General features: G+C 39.9%; 2 protein-coding genes across 2 annotated transcripts; one reads left to right on the forward strand and one right to left on the reverse strand.

The window, feature by feature from the left end:
- Positions 1–99: 99 nt before the first annotated feature.
- Positions 100–7,345, reverse strand: rhobtb2b (Rho related BTB domain containing 2b). Its single transcript, XM_057320274.1, has 10 exons — positions 7,047–7,345; positions 6,213–6,414; positions 6,019–6,122; positions 5,746–5,931; positions 4,738–5,675; positions 4,435–4,553; positions 3,264–3,414; positions 3,074–3,162; positions 2,419–2,524; positions 100–2,335 (listed from the first exon to the last, which is right to left on the reverse strand). Exons 1-10 carry the CDS (start codon positions 7,067–7,069, stop codon positions 2,127–2,129), a joined length of 2,127 nt encoding a protein of 708 aa, XP_057176257.1. The 5' UTR covers positions 7,070–7,345; the 3' UTR covers positions 100–2,126.
- On the forward strand, positions 7,310–12,101 carry stc1l (stanniocalcin 1, like). Its single transcript, XM_057320281.1, has 5 exons — positions 7,310–7,416; positions 10,482–10,690; positions 10,779–10,921; positions 11,014–11,225; positions 11,315–12,101. The coding sequence occupies exons 2-5, from the start codon at positions 10,567–10,569 to the stop codon at positions 11,595–11,597; spliced, it is 762 nt and encodes a 253-aa protein (XP_057176264.1). The 5' UTR covers positions 7,310–7,416; positions 10,482–10,566; the 3' UTR covers positions 11,598–12,101.
- The last annotated feature ends 1,937 nt before the right edge of the window (positions 12,102–14,038 follow it).

Consider the following 14,038-nt stretch of genomic DNA (forward strand, 5'->3'; position numbering starts at 1 on the left):
AAACTACAGAGCATTTTTTCTGTTATTTTGACCCGCTTCTCCTGTTTTCACTGTCTGCAAATAAATGCGAACATGCAGATCTTTTTATTTGAAATTTGGAAGAAAAATTGTTAGTTCACAGAATGAAACAAAAAGAATCATTTTACCTAAGCACATACCTATAAATAGTACATTTTAAAATCAGAAAAACAGATTTTGAAATGGTCTCTTAATTTTTCTGTAGCTGTATTTAGCAGCCTTGTTTTCTTCAGACTGAAAAATGCTCTTAAATTTATATAATAATAAATTCCAGCAACTTCAACATATCCAGACACTACGGTACACGCTTCTCTCTTTTGAATGTTTATTTGAATGTTTTGACTTGTTTTGAAAATAATGGGACAGAGTCGGATATTTCTGGAATAATTATTTGTGGCTAAGGCCTTATTTTTATTGGTTTGTAACAAATTCTTAGAGAGAATGTTTGTAAAAATATTACAGCGTTTAACCTGCTATACGTATAGAAAAAAACAGTCAAATTGCACATACTATTGTGATGTTGTGTCATGTCTCATTTTTGAACGAATTAAAGAAATAACCCAGATTCTGAATCATGCTGTCAGATTTAGTTTGAAAGATTAAATGAACGACTTCGATACAATCAAAACTTGACTAAAGGAAAGAAAAATGTCATTATATTATTCATTCTGTCAATTCGGATATGAAATTTCATTAGATATACATTTTTGCTTTACAGAACCACAGCGATTGACATATCAAGACTAAAGAATCACATCTCTGATACAAATACAACAGTATTGACAGACGACATATAGGATTAGCCCAAGATCAGTCACAGTCACGTTTAGATTCCACAAAAGAAATTTAAGAAACATAATCACATGGAATGCATCCAGTGAATCAAAGAAACAAATGTGTAAACATATTACCATTCGTTCACTCATCTAGAGAGAAACTCAAACTCCTCCAGCAGAGTCCTGCCATGCCATGAAGTCGAAGAGGACTAAACACAACAGATAACACACACAGTTAAATGTCATTTAAAGAGTAGCATCTAGTGATCACATGGTGGTCATGCCTGTTGTAATCAGAAGAATAGTATATGATTCAGGAGATGAATCAATCATTGTAACAATGCTAAATATGAAGATATTACAATGTTACTGGATCAAAATGCACAGCTATATGTATAAACAAGGTATACTTTCGTAACCGGAGCGACTGCAATCTTGAACCACAAAGAGGTTTAAGTGAGTTCCACGGTTCGTTCTTAAATGTTTGAGGCAAAACGGTTTTAAAAAAGCAAGATGGATCAGAGGTTCTCAACTGGTAAGTTGCACATTTTTCATAGACAGCAAGGGCAAAAAACATAAAAACATATCGAAATGCTACTAAATAATTGTTCATTTTAGACTGTCAACTGTCAATATTGATGGAGAGCACAGCAAAAAAATAGATTTCTTTTTGTATTTGTTTTCCAGTACCAATATAAAAAAATTCATACGTCAAGATATGTTTACTTGAGAAGCAAAATTAGATTTTCTAAATAAAAAAAGATGAATCATTTCATTTCAATTTAATTCAGTAAATATAAGCAGGTGTATTTTTCTTACCCCATTGGCAGATTTTTTCTCGTCTTTAACATAAACGTATTTGATGCTTTAAAAAAAGCAATTTTGCCTCTCGAATAAATGTATCGTGATTTAGGAAGTTTTAGGAACACGAAAAAAAAACTACTAAACATTTTTACGCCTTTATCCAAAGTGGCTTTTGTGTTCCCATAACCAGAATTTAATCAAAACCAGTTGAAAACCACATGACTAATTATAAAATAAAATACTTCAGTTTTTAGAGATGAGATGCTTAGGTCCTGCAAACCATGACTGCACTTCATGAAGACTCCACAAGTATCTACACAAGACTATATACCGGCAGTCCGTAAACATTTTACATCAAACTCCAGGCCCGTTTTGGCACCCGTGTGGTTTGTCACGCTCGTCCACATACAGGACTTGAAGCACCAAGAACATCAAAGCCGCATTGATAACATGCTCTGATCTGGGACCAGCTATTCCACCGTGTTGAAGAAGCTCCAGGATCTGGTGGATGTGTTCATCTCCAAATCTTCAGACTATAGCAGAGGAGCCTGAGGAAGAGGACGAGGGGTTTGATGGAGCGGGAGGAAGATTCCAGAGGACCCATTTCCGTTTGCCCTGCCGCTTCTGGGACAAGAAGTCCTCCTTTTCTCGTTCCTTCCGTGCTCTTTGGTAATGGTCGTCCTCTTTCAGGTACCAAACTGGAGGCCAGCGGTGCTTCTCGAAATACTCCTGGTTTTCTGACAACAGAAATGAATAAACATTCAAAACACGTTCGGCTGAATCCTGGTCAGGTAAACAAACACAAATCTTCGTATATTACCTGCAGATTTGGCTCTCATGTCTCGGGGGAATTTGCGGCACACGTTGTTGTAGTTGGTGCAGATGTGGTGAAGGCACCAATCGGTGAGCTGGTCGGCACAGTGAAACTGAAACCACATGACAAGAATACACAAAAATTCACTCATCCTTATGATTTTCTGGATCTATAAAGGTAAAGGTTTGGATTGACCATTCTTTCCAAAGTTTCTTTATTAGTAAAAGGTCTACAATTTGATTCTCATTTAATAGAAGATGATTTTATTATTAAAATAAATATATAAATATACATCTTGGGTTTTTTTGTGTGTGTCAAATTATTTCATCATTAGAACTGCCCAGACAAAAACACGTTTTCATCATTCAACCAAGAGCTTTCAACTTCAACAAACCACACAAAATAAACCCAGACCTGATGCAAATCACAGATGAGAAGCGGAGGAGCCTTGTGTTACCCTAAAGAGGTTTTTGGTCGAGAATCAAAATCATAAGTAATGGAACACATTATAATAATATCATCTTAATTTGTCTACATGGTATCATACATTTTATGCACACACCACCAATTTGTTTCTACACAAAGGCTTGGTTAATCAATCAAGAAAATTCTTAAATACTGTATTATTGGTTAAAATTTCATATGGGTGTTGAAGTTTTACCTCAGCCATCTCCAGATATACCAGCACATCTCCATCGATGTCTGTACCCATGGCAGCCGCCTCCGACAGGACAGACACAGTGTGGAGCTCTGCGATGAGAGACAATTCACGGCCAACACATAATACTCGAAAAATTCATCATTTTCCTTCATCATATTGATAGTCCATGCTAAATAATCAACGTTAAAACCTGTAACGGCGACCAGGTGAGGCAGGCAAAGGCGATTGGCTAGAATAATGAGCTCCATGGCGTCCAGGTCAGGTCTGGAACAGAAGCGTCCCGTGTAGAGATATTCCAGCACAGCCTGCATACTACTGCGAGTTGTGTTCGGAAACAACACCTGCGGAGGTTTAGTCATGGTTTGGTTATGACTGTACTGGTTCAAGAGCATTTATTTGACCAGTATGGTATGATTTTGTCATTTATGTAAGCGGAGGGTCGCACTGAAGGGGCTTACTTCGCGATAACAGCCGGCTGCTTGTACATTATCCTGCTTATTACACGGCTACTTGCCACATGAGAAAACAACTGGACATGAAATGTGAATTTGAAATATTTGATTAGCTCATTTTTACCGAATGCAGACCTTCCGTGAGGAAAAGCCGTTTACTTTCGGTTTTCAGGTAAGAAACGACGTTCAAACGTCACGAACAGGCAATTTGGTTTAATCATTTGTAAATATAATGTCACATATGTTATTAAAAGACATATTTATATTTAATTTGTCAAAACAACCTGTCCAAATGATTTGCTGCATCCGGGTTAACGTGTGTTATTCGTTTTGAGAGGTTGTTACCTGGGAATAAGGAACCTGCAAATGTCGCGACTGGCCAATCAGAATCAAGCATTCTAACGAGCCGTGTAATAATATGTTTTAAAGGAGAACAGGTGCTATACAAAAAAAATCTTTTCCAAGATCGGGTTTTTAAACAGTGGGTCGGGACACTTGTGGGTCACATAGTGGGTCATGGAAGGTCATGACACAATGAATTGGGTCTAGATCAGGGGTTTTCAAACTCGGGTCCGGGGACCACCTCTTCATAAGGTTGCAAGGGGTCCCCAGACATTTTCAGAAAAAAGGCACAGTAAAAATTCTAAAATACGCTATTATTGTTTTATTTCAATTATTTATATCAGTTTTGCAACATGCATAGCATAGTTCCCAAAATTGCTTCTCTTTATACATATGTTTTAGTTTTTCTCTTTACAGTTATAAATTTGGAGAGAATACAAGACCTACAGCTTTTGAATATGAGATTATAAAAAAGTTGACATTTTTTCATTTACAGTCGAAAAAAAGCTAATTTCTCAAAGAAATCCACAAATTTTAAATAGCACATGGGAGTAATACAGCACTTACCTCTTTAGTGCAGCTTTCGACAAACGGCCCACCAAACATGGCTGCCATCCAATCACAGCTGGAGATGAGGAGGGGCTTGTGGGCCTCGACCGTGCCGTCATCCAGTTTAAAAACTACATCTGGGTTACAAACAAAATAACTTTTTAATTGCAGGACATAATAAATGTCATAACCCACCCAAAACATATTCTAAAAGCAATAATGATTCAGGATATTTAACAACTATTATCATCATTAATGGTGTTGATTGCAATTGTACATCGTTCCAGAAACTGTTTGTGAGACAACTGTGGATACAAACACCTGAGAACGTTCCTTTAGCCAGACATTCCTTTACGCGATTGGTCCGTCGCACATGGAAAGCCTTCGTGATCTCTTGGTTCATGAAAGCCTCATTGTTGAGGATGTTGGCGACCATCATGCGCAGGTCAAACACCTCCAGCAGCTCGGCAATATGAGCGATGTGCATCAAATCTTTCTCATGCTCGTCCAACTGTCCCGTGTAGAGATAACCCAACACCACACGAAACGGCTCATACAGCACAGAAGGGTCCATATGCACCACCGTCATCGGCCGCCAGATTAACGTAGCGGGATCTTTCACGGTTTCCCTCCCGGTGCTTACGAAAGCTCTACCCAATGAAGACAAAAGCTGTCCCCCGCGACCACTCGTCCCGCCCGAGTCTGTTCCTCCGCCAACCAGGGTGCCATCGCTGATGCAGGCCCTCAGGTTGGCCTTGCCATCTTCATCGCTGCTCTCGCACATGTCGAAGCTGGCAGCCCGAGCGGGCGGCTCTCGTTGCCTACCGTCTGACTCGGCCTTTATATTCTGGAGGAAAAGATCATAGAATTTGGAGGACGCTGTGGCGAGGTAGACTTTGTGAGCAAAGATTTTCTGGTGCTCCTGGAGAACCAGAAGCACATCGGCACACAGGGGTTCCTCCAGAAGCCGCCCCGGGTGTTCCTCTGTGGTGGACGGGGGAGCTGGGATGGTTATGACGGGAGGAGGAGGTTTAGGGGGGAGGAAGGGCGCCTGCAGGAACGGCCGCTGGACGTCCCGCAAATGGGACTTCCAGAACTGCAGGTGGCGGCGTGAGATGAGAGCAGCGCGGATGGCGCTGTCAAACACGTCCTTTACTCCGAACTGAGCCACCACGCTGGTCTCGTAGTACGGCACACCCAGTTCTTTAGCCACCTCCCGACCTTTTTCAGGAGGAAGAATCTCGTTCGCTTTGATGGGTCTGCAAGTAAATAAAGTATAAAATCTCGCTCATGTGCAACATTTTAAAAGCGTAACATTTCTAAAATGACCTTGCAAGGGGTCTCCGGGCTCTATTAACAGCCTCCAGATCAGCGTAACGCAGGTCTAACTGACAGCCCACCAGAATGACCGGAGCCCGAGGGCAGAAGTGCTTGATCTCCGGGTACCACATGGTCTTCACGTGAGACAGAGAATTTGGGTTGGCGATGGAGAAGCACAAGACCACCACGTCCGACCTAGAGTTCGGGTACAAAAACAAAGGCATATCAAAACCACAGACCTCAAGAACTTATTAACCTGGGAAAAAATATCAACTAACATACCTCCCATATGCGAAACGACGGTCTTTATGATGGTCTCCAAAGGTGTCCCATAATCGTAGAGACACGCTTACATCATCCACTACATCTCTAGATCGCTCCAAAACCTTCAAAAGCACACATAAGGGCTGGATTTATGCATCCTAAAGACATATCCCATTCTTTGGAATTACAGGAGAGAAGATAGAAATCCAAACCTCTTGGCAGACTCTGTACTGGTCGATGGCCCAGACAGTGGGCACGTGTGTGGCGAGTAGCTGGTACTGCGTCAGGGTGGCATTACATGCTCGGGCACAGATCAGCCGGGTTTTGCCCACAGCATTGTCCCCTACCACCACACATTTAATGGTCTCCACATTAGGCCTCTCATAGTCCATGTCAGTATCTGTAAACTGGGATCTAGTGACAATAATAAAAATAAAAATAATCCGTATTATATAACAACGACATGTGTTAAAATATACATGGATGTTTGGAAATGTGTTTATCATAGGTCACTATTTTTCCCTACCTTTGTCAGTTTTTATGGTTCTCGTGGCAAATTAATTCTTAGAAGTAGCCTAGATAAATGTTTTTGTATTTTATCCATGTAGTCTCTTAAGTAACTCTTAACAGCATGCAAAAAAACACACAATTAGCTGAATTAAAATTTATTTTAGATGGAAGGCAGAAAAAATCCCTAGAAGACAAATCCCATATTTAACCATTTATATCATCTTAAACCAAAAGTGAAAACACTCACTGATTCACCTCCATGGCAGATTTTTGTTATTTTATTATAAATTCAAATTCATCTATACATTGTTAATTATTTACATATAATTATTAGTATTAGCCATAACGTGCGTGCTTTGTACCTAAATAACTGCAAATATGCGTCTATGCTGTCTAGGTAGGGAGCTCACTAGAATTTCAGATACAGCCATTGCCTTCGCTCTCAATTTATGTAATCCTTCTCGTGCCCATAATGTCCAGCTCAAGAGGGCTATTCATTTACACAAGCACACACACATGAAAGCCCGAGCACTTACCGAAGTGAACTGAAGGGATGCATTGGGTTGGCAGATGATCGAATGCGCGAAGGATGCGGCGAGCAACTGAAGCGATCCGGGACTATACTTCATTTTCCCGGTGGAGACGCGAAGAAAAGAGAATTACGTAAACGTCGTTGACAGCAACGAGACCCGAACTAGCCCATTTTACCAAACGAGGCCCTCGTTGCTGCCTTTATCTAAACGAAACAAACCGATTTAACGAGCAGAAAGCGCGACGGCTGACGGTTTCGCATTCGTGGCATTCCCGGCGTCCGTTGCTTTTGCTTCCGCATGTAGGCAGTCGACTGACGCACCGCACACACCGTCTGAACACTGCTGAGTGTGGATTTTTTCCCCTGTGATGTTTGTGAGTTGAAAATAGTTTCACTTGTATGTCAAAATATGTGGGATAAAACAAACAGGATAAATGTGCATTTAGAAAAAAAAACACGAAGTTCGTTCAAAAATTGGGTAACACTTAAAGTCCCAGTGAAATTAAAAATGACTATTCTTATTTTTTCATGAAATATTGCAACGTTTATAGTAAATAGCTTATTAATGTAGGTCATTTTCTTTTTCAAATTCATGTACCCTCATAATCTTCAGTTAAAATCTGAAAATGCACTTCCGCCCCGAAATGACTACATTAGACGGCTTGGGCGGAGCATCCGTTAACTCCTCCCCTTCAATTGTCAGTCTGCTGCTAGTTTCATTTCAAAATGCAGCAGCTGTTTTTTTACATCCAATCAATTCGCTGTAAAAACAAGCCACGCACACTAACCCTGCGTTCCAATCAGCATACTATCCGTCCTAATAGTAGCCTATTCGAACGTAGAATTAGTATGTCCCAAATCGTAGTATGTTGAAAATAGTATTCCAAATAGAAATTCGAAGTGCAGAACGATGCACACTCTAACGGCTGATATTACCCACAACTCACCGCGAGTAGGCGGAGTTTAGTGGCGCTCCACTGCATTAATAAATTATATAACTGATGCGTCACTAAATTAACAAACGTAAGTATACAGTAAACATATCATACAAAATAATGAATGAATAAATACCTTAATGGAAAGAAGAGCTGTATTTTGATGTGTGTGACAGTTATTGGCCACAATGTTGTCTAGGCAACAACGCCCACTTCCGCTTCCTGTTAGTATGTTCCACAGTCCCAGTGTGTGCAATCTCTTTTGCCATGCACTCAAAAGTACCTGCTATTCCAACACAAAAACAGTACCTACTATAAGGGCTAGTATAAGTAGGCGAATTGGAACGCAGGGTAATTTTCTCCTTCGATCTTGTGAGATATGAAGAAGCAACCTCTGAGTAACAAAAAATCACAAAAAGTCATTTTACTATCAAGTACATTTTCAAATATCTGTAGCCTACATAATGTTTTACCTTGATTTTTTTTAATTGACTATAAACTACATGTCAAAAATAAATGTTGTATTTTTACCTTTTAACACTTTTGTAATTTAAAAGTGGGAAAGTAATAGAGTTTTAATGTGCTTAAGTGCTGTATTAAAGAAAACATGTATAACAAGTGTATTTAAGAAATGTAGTGAAGTCAAAAGTATGATATATTCTTTATAATTTAGTGAAGTAATTTTTTCCAAACTAAAACATAAAACTTGAGAGTAAAAATACTTTTTGTTATTTTTTGTTACTCAGAGGTTGCTTCTACATTTCTCAGGAGATCTCATGAGGATTTTCAGTTGTGTCTTATTTATGTACTTAGTCTCAGATCTTTCAAGTACAGATAAAAGTTTAAAAAAAGTACAAATACTTCACTCCCATCCATCCCTGAATTTGTCTGGGTTGTTCTTCAAACGCTTCAAATGCTCAATATTATACAGTTAAATTCTGTCTTTTTCCTCTATAGGCCTACGTAAAATAATTGTTGCGCATTTATGTCACATATTATAATTTCTTTTTCTTCTGAGAGTTACATAATTATAGGAAATAAACCCAAGGCCTGAGGTGTATGGCTACTCCTTGCTATTTTAGGAAGATGTGGGTGTGTTTTCCTGGCAATAATAAACAGGTTTTTTTGGTGTCTGTGTGAACAAAAGTAATTAAATCCACATAGCTGCCTCTTTACACCCCCAGCCGCCACAACTCAGCAAGTGCTTTGATCACTATCAGTACCATTAACCCTTTAAGGGGAATGTGGAAATGTCCTGAGGCAATTGAAATCGTCATGGAAAACACATCACTTCCTCTTTCCAACATTCATGATCAAACACTGATACAAACCGTCTTAGGTGATCAATGATGAGAACGGATGTTTATTCGACCACGGGACCAGTTATGACAAGCTACATTTTTTATCAAAGCCCTTTTGGCATTGCTGGTATTGCTCATATCAATAAGGTGTCAGAAACTCCCTGAACCCAGTTTTGAACTAAATTCAAGAATGTCTAAAAGAGAGACAGTTTCGATGTCCCCCCAAAAAAACTGGAACACTGTAACATGAAATCTCAACCAAACATATGTAGATATTTACTAACATCGCAATGTATTATACATTTGTTTCTGACTATACGCAGTCCCCTGAGATCGAGCCCATGACCTTGGCATTGCTAGTGCCACGCTCTAACCACTGAGCCACAGGAACGCTCCATTATTTTCTACAAAAAGAGAGCTGAATCTGCCAAACAGGGCAAATGATCAGTGCCTGGTCAAGGGGAGGCTAGGGGGGCATTGCTCCCCCAAAATGTTCTTTATCCCCTCCAAAAATATTCAGTTGACAATTAAAAAATTAAACATTCAAATTTGCATATCTAATATACTAATATCATAATGTGAAAATCATGCAAAATCATGCAAACAGTGAATTTATAATTCTATAAATTTTATAAAACTTCATCATTTATAAAATGAATAATTTTGGTCCTTGATGGTATGTTCTGAGTTTACACAAATTTACACAAACTAATGAATGAGTACACATTGAGTTAAGTAATTTAAGAAATCTCACATACATTGCAAGTATGAACTGAAAATTAAAAGAAAACAAAAAAACATGATTTTATTACTAGAAAAATTCTTGCCCAACCAGAATATCCGATTGTCCCCCAGTCTAGTTTTTTCTTAGTTTAATGAACTGTTCAATTGAACATTCTTTAAAATAAATAAAACAATGACATCACAGTATTTGAATGCTTTATATGAGCAGCATCAGAGATCAGATATGACAGAATTGAAATAAAGAAAAGTAGATTTTAAATGTCTGCAAGCAAGTTTAACCTGAGATAAAAAACCATTCCCATCGTAAAGGCATTAATCTCAGTCCATGAATATTTATGAAGAGATGGAAAGTTCGAGGTTTCAGTTCCCGCGTTCTGATTGGTGACAGGGGGTTTAATGAGCCGTTGAGCTCAGCTGAAGACTTGTATAAAGGTTTGAAGACTTGTTATCAACCTGCAGCACAAACCCAAAGGACCAGCTCAGACAGGCACTAGAATCAGCAAACTTCCTTGAATCGCTTGTTCAGCTCACAGGACTGACTGACATGGCTGCAGACATGCTGCTGAAAAGTGGATTTCTTCTGCTGCTTGTTTTGCTTGCATCAGCGTTTGAAACTGACCAAGAAGCTGCACAGCCAAGACGAGCCCGCTTCTCAGCCAACAGCCCTAGTAAGTGGCATTTTCTTTACTGCACACCATGTCTTCAAGCAGACCTTCTAGTCTATGCCAAAATCGAACGTCTTTTTTCTACCTCCAGCTGACGTTGCCCGCTGCTTGAACGGCGCGCTTCAGGTGGGCTGTGCGACCTTCGCATGTCTTGAGAATTCTACCTGCGACACTGATGGCATGCAAGAAATCTGCAACGCCTTCCTCCACACTGCTGCAATCTTCAACACAGAGGTACCAAACCTTTCCAACAGAATGATTTGTCTTAACGTTCAATTCATTCTCCCTTCATTTGTTGCTTTTAGTAACCGTCCTTCAATTTGCAGGGTAAGACCTTCGTGAAAGAGAGCATCAGGTGCATGGCTAATGCCATCACAGCTAAAGTTTTCCAGACCATCAGACGCTGTTCCACCTTCCAGAAGATGATCGCTGAAGTGCAGGAAGAATGCTACAAGAAGCTTGACCTCTGTGAAGTGGCCCGAACCAACCCTGAGGCCATCGGGGATGTGGTCCAGGTGCCCAGCACCTTTCCCAACAGGTAACAGCAAGCTGCATTCAAATGAACAACACTGCATGAGATGACTCAACTCAACAGCGTGCTAAAACAAGCGTGTTTTTCCGTCACAGGTACTACAGCACACTTCTGCAGAGCTTATTGGAATGCGACGATGACACCGTGGAGGTGGTGCGTGCCGGGTTGGTGTCCAGATTGGGACCTGACATGGCCACCCTCTTCCAGATGCTGCAGAACAAACCCTGCCCATCCGAACCTGCCGCAGGCGGGCCTGTTGGGGTGGAGGGTCACGGTGCCTTCCGCTGGCCCCCCATGTTCAAGATCCAGCCCAACCTCCGCAACAGGGACCCCACTCACCTCTTCGCCAGGAAGCGCTCTGTCGAAGGAAGTTCTTAGGGTGCACGTTCAGTCACAACTACGTCGTGCGTACTGTAATACTGACGCGTATAAATGGAAGATGGTGTTTAGGGATTAGTGCATAAAAATGAGTTTAGTTCACAAAAATTGTTGATTCCCATTTATTGGCGTGAAAATATCTTACTTCTATTATGAAATGTTTGATGCACAGAATATGATGGAAAAAGGATACCTGACACATTAACCAACAGCTAGTGGCAGGAGAAACCTATGTATTAGTGTTCCTTGAGTATAATTGATATTTATTTTTCCTACCAAATGTAATTTATATAGTTTACGATTGTATAGTTTTATTGTTCCAAGATTCTTCATTCTTTAAGAGAGAGCGAGAGAGAGAGAGAAACTAGATTTTTGTGGAGAGATACGTTTCCTATGCTGGTCCTAGGAAATGTTATATAGATTAGAGAGGGCATACATAGAAACTGCTGGTGTTGTGGTGGTGATATTGTATTGCTGAATGCACTCGGGTAGAAATAAAGTTTTAAACAGACTGATACACTTCTTTTTGTCTGAAAATGCTCATTGTGTGAAACTGTCCGACCACAAAACAGCATCCATTACAAACACAATGTCAATAGAATCCAAATGAACACAGCCGCAATTCTTGTCTCATCCGCAAGGTGGGGCCGTTTTCAAACGCATTCGAGTGTTGGTGGATTTGCGCTCACATATTTCTCCTAACATTTCTAAAATAACAATACGTTATATTATGCATTTAACTTTAGCTTTAAAACAGATTAGATACGGACTAGAACCCTCAAAGCTGTTTTAAAAATCTATAAATGACAATGTACGGTCTTGCCTGTCAGAATTGCGCAAGGACGGAAATGGAAAAGGTTATTGACATTCAAAGCTTGGGGTTGAAAACACAATATAATTTAGCTTGACCTTAAACCTCTGTGTTAACAAGAATTACACAATTGACAGGAGTTGTAACCACATCATTTTCTAAAAAAAAGAGTCTTCCCAGGATTCTTGCCCAAGACGAAAGTGGTGTGGTATTGTTGCCCAAGTAAAACCGAACAAATAAACATCTAACCAAGACCCTAGAAAGCAGTTTTTTCCTTTATTTTCCCTTTTTTTTGGTGGGCAAAAGGAACACAAGGAATAAACAGAAAGACAATACTGTTATTATCCTCTAAAGTTAGAGTCTCAGATTTGGTCTTTCCTGCATAAATGAGACGATCGTAAAAATAGCAAACAAAAGAATCAAGTTACAGTTGAGAAAGTGTGACACTGTTCACGAGACAATGGAAAAGAATGAAGTACATTTTGTCTGTTTTTAACAGATTAACAAACTCAGATCACTTACATCACTCTTCCAGAAGATATAGGCACATCTTCAGCTCTTTAGATGTTTTGGAGGATTTAGTGGGCCCTCTCATCACAGGGTCCGGGAAAACATTTCTGCTTGTCCCCCACGTCAACGACCTTGTCTGCATTCATGGACTGTCAACTAAAGTTCATTTCAGACAATCAGACTCAGATGTCATCTTCACATTTATTTTTCTTCACTTTCTTTATAAGACCTAATGTCTTTCTACGTTTGACTGAACCACCCTTCTTCTCTCCGTTCGATGTGTTTGATGATTCTGTCCGATCAGAGCTGACACACAACAACACTGGGGTGAACATACAGAGACACGCAGCTCTGCAGGCGTCATGACTCGCTTACAGAAGGAAACACATTGAGTGGCAGAGTCATCACCTGCACCCGCCGGCGACCGCGTACCAGACAGCCTTCAAAACAAAGTGAGTGAAGAGAATGTCTTAAAAAAAACATGCATTCTTAACCAAAATGTTCTCAGAGGAAAACGGCTCGTTCTAAAAACACATGAGAATAATTGGGGGTGCTTGTTAAAATTAGGTTTAATATTATTTTTGGAAATGTAGAAATGTATTCTGATGATATCAGCATTTACCATTGGTATTACCATAGATTTACTACACATATCATAGTAGTTATCTCACCACTTGTAAATTTGTGGTTAACTATGGCTTTACTTCAAATGAAACCAATGGTATATAGTTAAACAGTGGTTTATTTATAAAACTGATGACATTCCTGCTCATGACATTAGCCTGGAGCCTAGAAACACAACACCTCACGGAGCAGAAATAATGACATTTGTTAACTGAAATGTTTGTCTCGAGGCTGTTGTTTGCAATGACACCGCTTTCACATGCCGGTCATTTGTCCGAGACCTTTTTGGACCATCTGTCAAAGGTGATAATGACCGCTGCTTAATTGCACCTCATGGCCCATTAGCTGCTCATGAGGGCAGGTGTGTAGTTCATAGATAGCTTTTACAGACCGGCAGATGTGACTCTTAACGGCTCCAGTTCCAGACATTAATACAATTACGACCCTTTCCTGCCAAAAGCAACAAGATCCCTTCAAGTGAAAAGACAAAGATGCT

This window comes from Triplophysa rosa, linkage group LG22 (assembly GCF_024868665.1).
Source record: "Triplophysa rosa linkage group LG22, Trosa_1v2, whole genome shotgun sequence".
Taxonomy (NCBI): Eukaryota; Metazoa; Chordata; class Actinopteri; order Cypriniformes; family Nemacheilidae; genus Triplophysa; species Triplophysa rosa.

What these genes read in the sequence shown, in the direction of transcription:
- rhobtb2b (XM_057320274.1), bottom strand. Translation starts at nt 7,069, where the DNA reads ATGCATCCCTTCAGTTCACTTCG. An exon ending in CATCCCTTCAGTTCACTTCG is followed by an intron (nt 6,415 to 7,046) that starts GTAAGTGCTCGG and finishes TATTGTCACTAG; the next exon opens with ATCCCAGTTTACAGATACTG. An exon ending in TCGAAAGCTGCACTAAAGAG is followed by an intron (nt 3,415 to 4,434) that starts GTAAGTGCTGTA and finishes AAACCTCCGCAG; the next exon opens with GTGTTGTTTCCGAACACAAC.
- stc1l (XM_057320281.1), top strand. Translation starts at nt 10,567, where the DNA reads ATGGCTGCAGACATGCTGCTGAAAAGTGGATTTCTTCTGCTGCTTGTT. An exon ending in CTGCAATCTTCAACACAGAG is followed by an intron (nt 10,922 to 11,013) that starts GTACCAAACCTT and finishes TTCAATTTGCAG; the next exon opens with GGTAAGACCTTCGTGAAAGA. An exon ending in CCCAGCACCTTTCCCAACAG is followed by an intron (nt 11,226 to 11,314) that starts GTAACAGCAAGC and finishes TTTCCGTCACAG; the next exon opens with GTACTACAGCACACTTCTGC.